This window comes from Bacillus rossius, chromosome 5, assembly GCF_032445375.1.
Source record: "Bacillus rossius redtenbacheri isolate Brsri chromosome 5, Brsri_v3, whole genome shotgun sequence".
Classification (NCBI taxonomy): Eukaryota; Metazoa; Arthropoda; class Insecta; order Phasmatodea; family Bacillidae; genus Bacillus; species Bacillus rossius.
Genome location: NC_086333.1, coordinates 54168352 through 54183169, shown reverse-complemented (window position 1 = coordinate 54183169; position 14818 = coordinate 54168352). Strand labels below are relative to the sequence as shown.

The 14818-nt window shown below is 35.1% G+C and overlaps 1 protein-coding gene across 1 annotated transcript in view; it reads right to left on the bottom strand.

Moving 5' to 3' along the window:
* The window catches only part of LOC134531812 (ATP-binding cassette sub-family C member 4-like), an 89898-nt gene that overhangs the window by 52220 nt on the left and 22860 nt on the right, over positions 1-14818 (bottom strand). Inside the window, exons 5-10 of the mRNA XM_063367761.1 lie at positions 13930-14134; positions 11889-12114; positions 8784-8940; positions 5903-6041; positions 3948-4058; positions 135-335 (exon numbers count right to left, since the gene is read on the bottom strand). Coding sequence (XP_063223831.1) covers positions 135-335; positions 3948-4058; positions 5903-6041; positions 8784-8940; positions 11889-12114; positions 13930-14134 — 1039 coding nt within the window. The remainder of the gene's footprint in view (positions 1-134; positions 336-3947; positions 4059-5902; positions 6042-8783; positions 8941-11888; positions 12115-13929; positions 14135-14818) is intronic.

Below are 14818 nucleotides of genomic sequence, written 5' to 3'. Positions count from 1 at the left end.
CCCTTCCCTCTTGATGGAAGGAAGGGGAGGGTGTGTGGTAAATACGCTAAGCCAGGAAGGAATTTGGGCCCGCTGAACCAGCCGCAACCCACCGCGCAGAAGGGTGAGTGAGAGACGCGCGTCCTAGCACCCACCTTCCCCGAGCCCACGGGCCCAATCACTGCGCACAGCTTGCCGGGAGGCAGGTTCACGTTGAGATCGTGCAGGGTGTACGCTATGGAGTCCGGGATCCACTTCGCAGAGGCCTTGGTGAGTTTCAGGCCCAACTTCTCAGTTTTCTTCTCGATGCCGTTGGTTACAGGTTTCGGCTGAATCTCTTCCATAGCAAGGAAGTTCTGCACAAAGTAAATGTTTTATTTTTTATGTACAATAGAATGTGCGATTTTAATTTGAGAAAAATAAAAAGTTTCTATAAATTTTTAGGCAATATTCTAAAAAATATATTATTTTTAAGCATCATATTTAATTTTTCTACACAACCATTTCTAATGGAAAACGTAATCAAGAAAGAAACTATAGGTAAGGGTGGATACTGAAATTTATTTCAGGATGGAGGGATTGGAGGGGTTAAAAAAATATATATATATATATAAATTAAAACTATGTATTAAAAAACTTAAAACCACAACACGGGGTGTGGACTGTTACAATACCAATCTCGACATGAATCACTTCCTGTGTACCACGTTGTTCCTGGAGTTGCAACAACACATCATGGATCAGAAAATAACACGGACATTTTTATACCTTTGGAGGAGGGGATATAATGACCCCTCCCTTGGTTACACCACTTATGATCATTAATATCATTAGAAAGCTGTAGGTGGGTAAAACCAAGTTATAGAGACGACCGGCACTTTTCAAGTCTAAACCCCACGATGGTTGCTAATTGTTATGCCTGTGCGATATTCCAATTTTCGAATATCAAAACGAATAGTTTATTATTTGTATTAGATTCGATTTCGAATACTAACACTTCGAAAAAACGAATATTCAGTCATTTACGAAAAAGGCTGAGCGGGATCACTACATCTGGCCACGTAAAGCCCATTTGAACACAGTAATTCGGAGCGATAACTAACTTATTTTATGTAGAAGAATGTCGTCAGGTCGTTTAAAAAAGATTTGAACTGTCAGCATACTGATAAAGATAAATAGTGTCTGTAAAATCCATACAACCGGGACGTTATAGGTGACAGTTTTCAGATTAGAGGGTGAAACATGGTTTGTCGGCACTGTAATTTCGTTCCGAACGTGACGGCGAAGAGAAAGAAAATTGTACAGACCATGTGGAAAACATCTGGCCGCATACTCACAGCAAAGACTCCAAAAGCCTAACATGCTATGTCAATGTTTTTCAATAGGATAATACACAGTAAACGACCGGATGCAGACGGCAACCACACCCCCCACCCCTTCATTCCCTTCCCACCCTTCCCAAATTCCTCGCATAGTGACAGCTCAGGCAATTATCCTGTCCCGCGCGTCAAAAAAAAAAACTCTTGCCAAGAACTTACTTAAAAGCTAGCGATCACGTTACATGGTGTACCAAGATTGTGAAGTAAATGTGTTTTCTATGATGGTAGATCCACGGTTCAAAGATTCACTAATTGAGGATGAAAATTTAAAAAAAAAGCGGGTTGAAAATTTGTGCAGGGAGGTATGTAAGCTGTGTAAGCTGAACACAGTAGCTGAAACTATAACTGAGACAAGTGAGGCTACAAGTGAAATGCCTATTAAGAAGTCATCTCTGTGGGCCTATGTGAAACCTTCAACAGCAACTCAGTCTACTCTTGCAAGCTACGAAGAAACTATCCAAGGAGAAGTAAACGAATATCTGGCAGCACCCTTAATCCCAAAGAATGAAAATCCTTTCAGTTTCTGGTCAGAGAAGGGGCGCACTCGTTTCCGAAACATAGCTGTGAAGAAAGTACTTGCCTATACCTGCCACACAAGTGTGCAGTGAGAGACTTTTCTCAACAGCTGGCAACATTGTGACGTGTAGAAGAGAGAGTCTACTCCCCGAAAATGTAGAGCAGCTTGTGTTTTTCTACAAAAATTTAAATTAGCTAATATGTAGAGATGTGACAAGACTCTTTTTAATACGAACTAATTATAAAATTGGAGAACCTTAAAATTTTAAGTACTGTCAGTTTTTTGATTCTACATACATACATTGTATCAGTAAATATGTACATGTTATCATATTGTAATGTTATGTGATATAACATGTTTTATGGGATTTCAATTCTCATTCCAATTATTCGAATTCAATATTTGTATTCGAGAATAATTTGGTATTCGTTTTCGAATTCGATTCGAACTAAAAAACTGATATTCGCACAGGCTTACTAATCGTGCAAGGACCACAGGTCATAAAAGGGAGGATAACAATATGTTAATCATTATTCAAAATGACTTCCAAATTAACTTGAGAACTAGGAAACAGACAGCTAGTATGTGCACAGACCTAGCTGCAAAGTATGAAGGATTCTTTTGTATCAAGGCTCAGCACTATAACGAGATCTGGAATTTCTACATATATAGAAATTCATATTCCCGTTCTACTGTGATAAGGCCTGTGCGTATATGATTTTTTTTAGTTCAAATCGAATATGAATATCAAATTATTCTTGAATACGAATATTGAATTCAAATAGTATGAAATAGAATCCTTAATATATTTTTTTTCAAATATAACAAATACATATTGAAAGAAAAAGTAAATGTGCAGTGTAGAAATTAGATAGGTAAATAATACTAAAGTGAAAGTCTGGTTAGGTTAAGACAGCTACAATTACTATAGGTAAAATTTTGTTCAAATATTCAAACTTTGAAAGGAAAATATAAATAATTATTTTTCATTGTAATCGAAATATGATCTGTAAAAAAAAATTAATAAACAGTCCAGTATTTGTGAAGAAATTTCAAGAGGGTGGAGGGTGGGTATAAATAATGTTTTTTACATGCAACAATATTTAATGTTTTTTTTTTTTTCGCTACTGTCTCACTAAACAATAACAGGAAAAAATTGCATAAACAATTCACAACATAACATATATGTCATTTCAAACTTGAAAACAAAATATTATTTGTATTCTTTATGTCACATGCACCACAAGTGGAAAAAAATCCAACCATGGTCTACAACACCACAAAAGATGGACACTCCATTGAGATGAGAATTAAAAGAAGAAATCATCATAGTTTTAACAGCATATAAATCATCACAATCAATCTAACATCATGTGATAACAGTATCAGCTTATTGCTATATCTATGACGAAACAGACATGACTCAAAAATACTTTAAAAAACATGAATAAAGTTTTATGATGCCAGATAGAACTAGGAAAAATTATGTTTATAATATTGCTGAACTAAATTGCAATTTACCTAGATTCCATTAACAACAAAAACTTGTGAAGCACTAGGGTTTGAATGTGTAAATATGCTCATTCAATCTCTTATTTGGGAATGCAGCATATTAAAAAAAGATTTCAAGTTTTTAGTAACATAGATTGCAGTTGATTTTTACCGTATTTTGTGGGTCGTGAAAATTTCCTGAATCGATACGCAGAGTAGCAGATAGTGGAAAATAAAGGTAGGTTGGTTGGTTTAAGTTAGGTTATGTTAGGTTAAGATAGTTAGCTTAATAATTAAAAAAATATTATTATTTCATAATTTAAATATTTTAACAAACATTTTCCATATAATTATTGTAGTTGATGAACTTAACCAACCTTTTACTTCAGTATTATTTGTCTAATTTTCCAGAAGTTTTTACATGATGTGAAAAACAAAAAAACTTTTAGAGGGATTCTAAATCTCATTCTTACACTATTCAAAATATTCGTATTTCCGAATAATTTTTTGTATTCTTATTCAATTCGAACTAAAAGACTGATTTTTGTACAGGCCTAATGGTGGATACTCATTCTTGTTACCTGAAGTCGTTTTACAGAAACGTTGGCTTCCGCTGCCATCTGCACAGCTTGAGGGAAGAAAATTGCCATAGTCAGCTGCAAGATGTTGAAGAACTGTGCCAGAGGAAAAACCTGGACCAAAGAACGCGAATTGGTTTTACATCACCCAGCTGTGCCTACAGATGCTTTAACAACCCAAAAGCTCTATATTTATAGTTGGCTTTAAACTACGTACAGTTTTAAATAAACCACTATACTAAAGAGTTGACTCCCATTATATAAGTATATATATATATAGACACACACACACACACACATATATATATAGAGACACACAAATTATATATATAGACACACACAAACGTTTGAGTTTTTAATTTAATTTTTAAAAATGTGTCGCAAACTTTCTCAAATTACTTCCAAGCTGATACATAAAATCTAGTAGTGGAAAATCTCAGAATTCGTTAATGGGCAATATCCAATCAAAGGGATCATCGAATTTGTACAAATTATTATTAATGATATAACCTTTCGCCTGAAACAATTTTTAATCAGACTAACAATCACCGGAAGGTGTTTAAAAAATAAGGGTTAAAATTTAAAATAAAAATTCATAACTTCCTTAGTAGCTACACTACCAAATCCATTCAAATTGTTTGTAAATCTTATAATTTTTACCTAATACTTTTGTCTGAAACCATTTTTGATAAGACAAACCATTGTTGTAGGGCATTGAAAAAATAAAGAGTTGAATTATAAAAAAAATGCATAATTTACGTTCCAAGTACTGTTTTACTGGAAAATCTTAAATTATTATCTACAACTTTCATCTAAAATAATTTTTTGTGCGACCCACATAACTGCAAGGGGTAGCATAAACAAGGCTTGGAAGACAAAAAAATCACAATTCCCTTCAAAGGCACAACATCAAATTTGTACAAATTGTGCATTGATCTTATAATATTTAGCTAAGACTTTTGTCTGAAACAATTTTTTATAAAACAAAACATTACTACAAGGAGTAGAAATAACAAGGGTAGAAAAACATAATATCATTAATTTTTAATAATACATTTACTTTCACTTCCATTACAATTTATTGTAAAATGCTTAAACTGTATCTAAAACACTAAAACCTTTGACAGGAATAATTTTTGATGAAATGAACTATTACCAAAAAAAAAAGGGGGGGTTGAAATTTCAAAAAAATAAAAAAAAAAATAGCATCAAATTTGGATGAATTCATTAATAACTATCTTAATATTACCTTTAATCTTTGTCCAAAAAACATACACAACCATGTATTAGTGCAAGGGATGAAAAATAGTGATTGAAGATCAAAAATAACTGCATGACTTACTAGGCATTTTAAGAAATCCATTACGACATTCAATGCTGGAGGCATTAAGTTATAAAACATTCAAAATATTTTCGCTGCATGGAATATGAGAAAATGTTAACTCAATCTTTTTTGAATATTGACAAACCTATAGGATGTAATTTTGGCTGCATTAAGTTCTCAAAATTTTCCACTGGGACTTCGAAATCTACCTACGCCTGTAGGATGTGCCAAAAGGTATTTTTGTTACACTGCAATCTAAGCAAGTTGTGTCAAATACATACAATTTGGGAAACATTTTCATGGTAAAAGTGAATACCTACATAATGATGCACATATCATATTATCATTCCCACAGGATACTGTACTTTAAATATGTATATTAATATAATTATTGTACGTATTGATTCAAGACACTTAGTTTCAAATATACCCTTGGAATACAAATATAAGTCCTTGGGGCCTATATTTGTATGTATTCCAAGGGTATATTTGAGATACTCGTGGTGATTAAATTTAAGATTAATATTCAAGAAAATTGGGATTTTAACCATGACTACGATACACCTTACCAACTTCTTAGAAGCCAATAAGTTCATACAGAAAAGCAAGAGAATTTCTAAGTCGCCACACGTACTTTATCAGCAGTAACTTGATTCCCCAGAAGAACGTAGGTGAGAAGCGTGAGGAACAACGTCAGTCTCTCTGTAAACACCATAGCAGAGAAGTAGACACCACGGAGGTAGAAAGCTTGCTTTACGATGTTGATCTCGCGCCTGTGAATAAATGACAACTCACATCACGCACTTTCCTCAAATTATTTAATAATTATTTATACATAGGTGCAATATATAAGTTTGCTTTTGAAAGATGACGAGCAAGGTATAACATATGCATGCATCACATAAAAGTAAATAACAATGATAAATAGGGGTCTGGGAGTACTCAAAAAATATTCGACATTCATGAATATTTTTATATTCAATCCAAAATTTCAAATTCAATATTATTTTTCCAAATTATATGTTACCAATAAATAGACATACACCATATCTTACACCTAAAAAATAAAAAGTTATTGAAACAAAAAAGATGTTTTTTGACGTGACGTCTCATAAATCGATGAACGCCGGCTGCACGCACGAAAAAGTGTCCCATTACGCACATTGTTCCATTACGCTGTGTCCCGTTACGCACATTGTTCCGTTATGCTGTGTCTCATTACGCTCATTGTACGCTTGCGCCACATCTATCTCTCTTCCACTCCATTGGCCTATGCGTCCGAGGAGAAGAAAGACAGCGGCAGCACACAACTTACATCTACACGTGAACTGTTTCGTTGACTGTTTATAAAGTTAAGTGAAAAGTTAATGTGGTTTTCATTGCTTATTATATTACAACAACAATTTCAGCAATAAAGGTTAATTATTCTTGCATTTTAAAAATATGATTACTAGTATAATTTCAAGTATTTATTCTTTTATTATTAAAAAAAGTAGCATCTGTCGGCGAGTGCAGTAATAATAGGTTATGTTAGATATTTGATTACTGTTTATTTATATGAAAACTTGTTCATAATTATATTTAAACAAAAAGTTAATGTGGTTTTCATTGCTTATTACAACAACAATTTCGGCAATAAAGGTTAATTATTCTTGCATTTTAAAAATCTGATTACTAGTATAATTTCAAGTATTTATTCTTTTATTATTAAAAAAAGTAGCATCTGTCGGCGAGTGCAGAATAATAAGTTATGTTACAATTGACTAAAAAATTATGGTGATTCATATAATTGATGATAGATATTTGATTACATTTTATTTATATGAAAACTTGTTCATAATTATATTTAAAATTTATAGCTAAACGCCAGTTTTTAAAATTAATTACAAGTCATCTACAAGTGAACTGTTTCATAGACTGTTTATAAAAAGAAGTGAAAAGTAAATGTGGTTTTCATTGCTTATTACAACAACAATTTCGGCAATAAAGGTAAATTATTCTTGCATTTTAAAAATCTGATAACTAGTATAATTTCTAGTATTTATTCTTTTATTATTAAAATAAAAATGATTCAATTTTATTCATAAAAGTATGCAATTATTTTATCAATGTTTTGTTATGACGTCACATTAAACTATCGTCCGTAAACCGACTTTACAGACAACCAACTTTTTTTTTGAGAAATTTAGATTTGTACTGTAACATTATTCACACATTGGTTTATATTTAACAAATAATGATTTATGATTTAAAATTATTAATATTATTCTATTTTATGTATGTCACCAGATCAACAAAATCACTTTCAAACTTACAATTTTTTAGTTTAAGAAAATGCACAACCAGGTTTTATTTTGTTTTACATCTCTTTGTATTGGTTCCATTTATATTACAGTAGAACCCTGTTATAATAACTAGGTATGCCTGTGATGTTTACCTGCTTATAACATCATATTTTCAAAGTCACCACATTTTCTCCATGACAAGTGTATTTACTTCCAGTGTGTAATGTTTCACAAATTACGCATTCCCTGCTTATAACGTAGTGTGTTTTCAGACTTACACATGTCATTGTACAACATTTAATTTACCAAACATTCCGCAATGGCACAGAAAAAACAAAGCTTTTTAGGTTTCTTATAGAGCTGAATTTATTCATTCTTAGACAAGAATCCACAGAAAACACATGTTAAAGTACAGAAGGAATTCTACATGGACCTTCCACTCAAACGCTATCGTTGTGAATCAAGAGAGAATTTTACAGAAGGTAGCAGTGTGTCCATAAAAACAAAGAAAATATAAGCAGGAAGCTTCATGAAGTTAAAAGAATATTGTTGGCTCGGTTTAAGCACATTCAAGCAGAGTGTGTTCCATCAGTGGTTTAAACATTGACTGGTGCTAAATTAAAATATTTCGGGCTTATAACATTTTAATGCGTATGTTTTTTTTCCCCTTTTACCACCTCAAAAAACATTATAACATGGTAATACTGTACTCTCATTTTTTTTTACCAAATTTTGGATAAAGTTTTCTTGGACTCCTGTTGAATGTGAAAAAAAAATTTCTCTTTATGTTAGAATTCTACCATGAAAATATTCAATATTCGTGAATATTGTGATATTCTATTTTAAATTTTATTTGAATTAAAAAAAACAACAGTATTTGTAGAAGCTTAATGATAATACTAATCACTTGCTTGGAAGTGGTTTAAATTAATCACAACGTATTGCTACAATAGTGCTGACATTTTCTGGAATGATGAGTAACTATCACAATATAACCAGGAGTGTATGCAGAATTACATTTAGAGGAGGGGGGACAGGAGTGAATAGGATCACTTTGTTTGCTGTTTGCTTTCAAACTATTTCCATTTGTTGCTGGAAATGATAAATTATTTTAGGATTTCAACAGAAGGGGGGATATATCCTCTCATTCCCCCGCCCCTTCGTGTACATCCTCGAGTATAACTGCTACACCATGACAACATGCAATTCAAGCTCGTGTGTTGCACATACCTTCGTGCAAATGCAACCATTTTCTCAAATGGCTTTTCCCAGGCATACATCTTGATCACTTGAATGCCACTGATGATTTCATTCATCAGCTTGACTCTCTCATCTGTACGTACTGCAATCTTCAGTCTTAGTTTAGATGTCAGTTTACCCATATAACCTGCGCAGAAATAAAGTTAAACTTAGGGTTTAATGTTGTAGAGTTAGGTATGCGAAGATGAGTTAAAAGTGGCCAAAATTATCATGGGTTCCGGACCACCAGAATCAGTTTACTTCGGGCTAAACACAAACTATCATCTTTACACAAAAATTAAAAAATTAGGAATTCTTGCTTTTATACAAATAAATACATTTTCCGGGTATTAATTTATTTGCTATTCACATGAAAATAAATTCCACTAATATTATAAATGTGAAAGTTTGGATGGATGGATGGATGGATGTTTGTTATTCAATCACGCCAGAACATAGACCACATATTAATATGAAATTCCATCCCTAAGGGAGTGAAAAAGTGATAATTTTATTTTATAACAGAAAAAATCATAGGTCATAGACATACTAATAGTGAGTGTCATTTCTCTATGTCTGACACACGATCATACACATAGTAAGGTCTGGCAAATTAATATTTTTCTCCTTGGTGAGACCAGTCCGCTTAGTGGAGCTCGCAGCGGCTAGCAAAATAAAGGCGCTCATAACAGTTTTGTTCGTAACTTCGTCAATAGATAGAGTTGCCTTGAATTTTAAACGCACCATCTTTTGATGCGTTTGTCGTGTCTTTAATTTTCGTTTGTTTGTGCCTTATGCGTTCCTATGCCATTCATCCGAATGCGATGAAATTTTGGTGATTTTTTATGCACATGCCCATGAAGATTACTGAGACGGTATAACTATTTTTCAATAGTTGGAGCACGAATCGTGTCAAAAAATGTGTTTATTTCATTTTATATAGCGACACTTCGTCTGTTTTTGTTGTATAAGTTTGCACGCATGACACAATTTATTTAAATATAAAAGAGAGACAGAGATAGAGTGATATATATATAGAGTGAGATAGAGACGGAGCTATATAGAGACATATATAGAAGATATAGAGTTAGTGGGAAGTATATATATGTTGATATAAAGAGATAAAGAGAGATAGAGATATACATAGATATATATAGATGTAGATAGAGATAAATATATAATTAGAGAGATGGATAGATGATTTGTATATGTGTAACTACTTCAGACATATTACTAAACAAAACTGAATGAGGCATTGCAATGCATGCCGAGCATTAGCTAGATAATGGAATCTTTTCAAAATTAGTAATCTCTTATTTTTTAGCTTTTTTCTATAGTGCTTTATAGAGTCTAGATTACATACAGACCACCAATTTTTTTTAGATATATACAGGTAAATAACTATACACTGGCAGAACGTCTGTCGGGATCTGAAAGTGATATAAATTATTTTGCACACTTGACATTCAAATTAAGAAGACAATTACTAACTACATCTGATTTTGAAAAAGGTCCACTTCACCCTGTGTTCAGCCCGAGCAACGCCGGGTACTGCAGCTAGTTCAAAATAAACAAAGATATTCATATTTACAACACTTTAGGCTGTAATAAACGAAGACCCACTCAAACACTCCGTCATACTGGTCTAATACTTTTCTATACTCTACTCTCTACTGTATAAAATGAAGGAAATGGACAGTATTGGCCAATTTACAATTTCTATTAAAAATATCATTTAAACTAATCCATTCTACAATTTAAAAGAGTTGGATAGTAAGAGTTAGGGTATTGGTATATGGTGATGGTGGGAAACGATTATTAGAGTTTTCTTTCGTGTAGTATCCTAAGTCCTGCTCAACATCCATAGTAGATTAGTAAATTTGTAATTATATCATACTTGTTTTTAATCAATACTGTATTATATATTTTTTATAATGTTAAGCATACACAAATTTATAACAAATCTGTGTATCCTAAAAATAATATTTCAAATCTGTACATACTTAACTGCAAACAATTCTGAAACCTGTTATCTTTGTTGCAAATTTATAATTAAGTTTATCAATGTTTCACTCTTACATAAGAGAGATTTTGGATATGCAAAATTTAAGTCTTCAATGATTGGTAACCACCATAATTAAAGGCTCAACAGAATAAATAAATAAAACAATTGCCTTGTCACATGACCACAGTGTCCCAAAGGTAAAATACAAAAATACATAGTGATTAAAGTACAGGAAAAAATAGTGATCTACATGGCTTTTTGCTCGCATGTCTCATAAAGCTCGTCAATCCTTATATCTGTCAAACATTTATCAAAAAAACAAAATTTAATTAAAAATTATCCCATTATGTAATTAATATCAATAAAATTTCCAATTCCTGGAAGAGGAGAAATGTTTTCTGTTTAGTATTTAATGTGGTGTAAATTACAGAGGCTTCCTCACAGCTCCTTACTTAGTCTACCGACAAGATCCAAAAACTAACCGGATTTCAAGTGACATGTAAAACTTAATTTTTTTTAAAAATTAATTAAGTACTCACAGATACTTTGCCTGCTGTAATATGCTATGAATAAGGATGGGGCAATCAAATCCTCAAATAACATCAAATTCTTAGAATTCAAAGACTACGATATTCAAGGAAAAAGATTCAAAGAAAAATATTAAACAAAATGAAGTAAATAAAATAATTCATCACTGATAGCCTCTAAAGATTATTAGTTAAATTTTTTTTCCTTTCGCATCTATCATATTGCCATTCCCAAAGATATTAGGTATACTTTTAACATGAAATTATATGAATGAAGTTACAATATGTATGGATTCTGGCAACTTAGTTCATGAATAAAACATTTAGACTAGCGGGTTAAATGTTTTAGATTCTGGCAACTTAGTTTGTGAATAAAAATTTAGAGGGTTAAATGTTTTAACAGTTTAACACCATAGTTAATATTTTTAATTTCTTGTAAATTATTTCATTTTGGACCTTTGAGACCTAGATTCTGATTCGAGAATATTGGGATCTGACCCATCACTAGCTATGAAAATTACTAAAGTTGAAGCTCATAGTCGGATGAATGCCGGCTGAGCTTACCTTGTGCTGGAACAGACTGCAGGAAGAGCGCGCCCACGCCAACCAACGAAGCCACGCCCACGAACTGCCAGAGGAAGTACATGATGATGACTGTCTGTATCGGCAAGATCCACACGTAGTGGAGCATGAGGAATGCACGGTCGAACCGGTTCACGTCGTTCGACATCAGGTTCACGATCTGACCAGTCGTCGTCTGGCCGCTTGCCGTCCTGCTCATACGCAGGATCTGTCGAGTAAAAGTAAACAGGGTTCAATGGTTTGTGCTCCTTTTGAAGGAACAGCACGCATCTGCTCGCACAAGCACACACTATTTTAACCAGTGCGCTGATGTGTCATTCCAACCGTTTTCACAGAGCATCTTCGTAAAGTCATTTGCCACTATCAATGTTAGTCAAAAATAACCACTCTTACCCATGTGGTGACAAAATTAATTTCACTTCAATCAACATACTAAAAGTAAGGAATGAATAAACTGACAATGTTTTACACTTCTAGTAGACAAGAAGCCACCTGTGGTGTTAAAATTTCACAGACACTACATAATTGTGTCATGAAGAGTTCGTGTCGAAAAACCTAGTTTCCGGCACATATGTGCCGGAAACTAGGTTTTTCGACACAAGTTTCTGTGATGCCGACCACCGGTGCTCCCTCGGGTTGCACAGGCTGTTATGTCTCCTCGACGCCTCAGCAGTACGTGTGCAACGAACGCGCCCCAGAGTGATGCAGTTCAGCGAGGTGTTAGCTGCACGCACTGCTATCAGCAATAATTGTCAAGTGTATGTTTTTGTCCGCCGATAGTAATGTGCACGTACTCCTACACCGATAAAAAATTGTTAAGACATAATGGATACACTTGAAAGACAGATTCATGTAATCAAACTCTTTGCATAAAGAAATGAGTATTGTTCACCGTGCAATTAGGTTTTGAAACCTAACCTGAGTCACCCCTCTCTATCTGCGCATTTTGCACGCAAACACGGCCCTGGTAGCACGGCACCTCCCAGGGCTGCGGCAGTCGTGGTTAACCCCGCACCGAGGCTGGATGCATTCATTCACCACGGAGACATCATAATCTTGCCTGCACTGAGTTAGCTGCAAAAGTGAAAATATTACCTGGTACATTTTCATTTGTCTCCATGGCCGGCATCCATCGGTTTTGTACATAACTATCGGCCGCTTAACTAATTGCTGTTGTTTCTTCACTAAGTGCTTTGTTTTATGTAAAATTGTTTTTTGTGTTCAGACGGGCCATGAGGCATGGACCCGCCTTCACGTAAGCCACAAGGCTTTCTATTTTCGCTTGCTCAAGGCTGCCAATGGGCTAACGGTGTAGTCCAATTTCATAACGCATCTTTTACCTGAAACATTGCAGTGAGCCGTGCAGTGAAAACGTGATTTACGTGCCTGCAGGGGTCCTCTACCTAGGCTTGGGTAAGGAAACCATGTTTTCCACCATTGCAACCACACATGGGAACATCTGTACTCCGTGTTACCGTGAAAATTACGTAATTGTAAGTGTGATCTGTCTCCGAGCCCCCTTCACCCTATGCTGTGACGCCTGCAACACGGGAACTGTGAGGTTCAATTCAGTGTTTGTGCGACCATGTGACCCTTCATCAGGACGCCTCGTTGCAGGAACTGGGAACTGTGCTATTGAGTAAACTGTTTAGTAAATTGCCTTACACGCACCACACCACAGCGCTCTCTACCCGTCAGCTTCACATGTGACCCTAGTCCTGCACACGCCAGGGACACACCAGACGATAAGGCAATTTCTGTGTGTAAAGAGAATTCGGTGCGCCGGTACAACCCTTCAGCTCCCCGTGTGATAAAGACTAAGTATCGGGACAGCACCACGTAGAAAGTTCTTTTGACGTGTAATAAACCTAACGACACACCAATTCCTTGTTTACTTAGTTAAGTAGGCCGTGTCTCAGCGCACTTGCACTTGCCTAGGTTATGTCTCAGCGCACGTGCCTGGACTCTTGCATCAGTAAAAGGTACGGGAAATCCATAGCACGCGACGGCACTGCGACCGTACCTTCCTGTACATGAGGGAGCAGCACGCCACGCGCACCCTCATCCCGAGAGCCATCATGGCAATGTTGCTGTGGCTGTAGAGCAGCGTGGAGACGAAGGTCGTCACCAGCAGGCTGCCAGCGTACACGTAGGCCGTGGTCTTTGTCGTCGTGCTGCCCGGGGAGAAGTAGTTGATCAGGCTGGCCAACAGCAGCGGCTGAGAAACTCTGGGTAACAGTTAAATAGCAAACCATCCGTTAACCAGGAGAAGTCGTACACTGACAACCACGGGAGCCCATCTCCCTCAATGATGTTGGTGCATCCACCCCTTCCCACTAAACAAACAATCATTCTCCCCCCCCCCCTTTCCCAAAAAAATATTAGATACTTACCTATGATATTGAATTTGATAGTGTCCAACAAGGTTGTCCGAGAATCCTAACCCATGGATTATTTTTTTTTTGGGAAGGGGGTGGGGAAATCAAAATTGTGTTTAAATTCAAATATAACGCTAAATAATAAAGTGAAATATTGCACTATCTAGGCAATTAATGTCAACTGATAAACATTTTTAGATTTTGTATTTTTTTTTCGTATTCCCCCCAAGTGTTTGAATCCCCCCCCCCCCCCCCTAAATAATTCCCATCAAAAATTTTTTCTCAATGGCGCAGTTATATATATTCCCCCTATGGGTGGTGTCTGTGCGGCAATCACAAATAAAGTTAATTATTCACTCACAAAATCAGAAACCCAGTTCAGTAATTGACTTGTACAGTCAATTCACCTAAAAGCGGTGCAGAACAATATACGTACTTTAATACTCCAACGCAAGGGCATATTTAGGTCCAATCAGAAGGGGAGAAATTTTTTTTCGGAATTCAACCTCTTTCAACGGAGGGGAGGGTGTTACG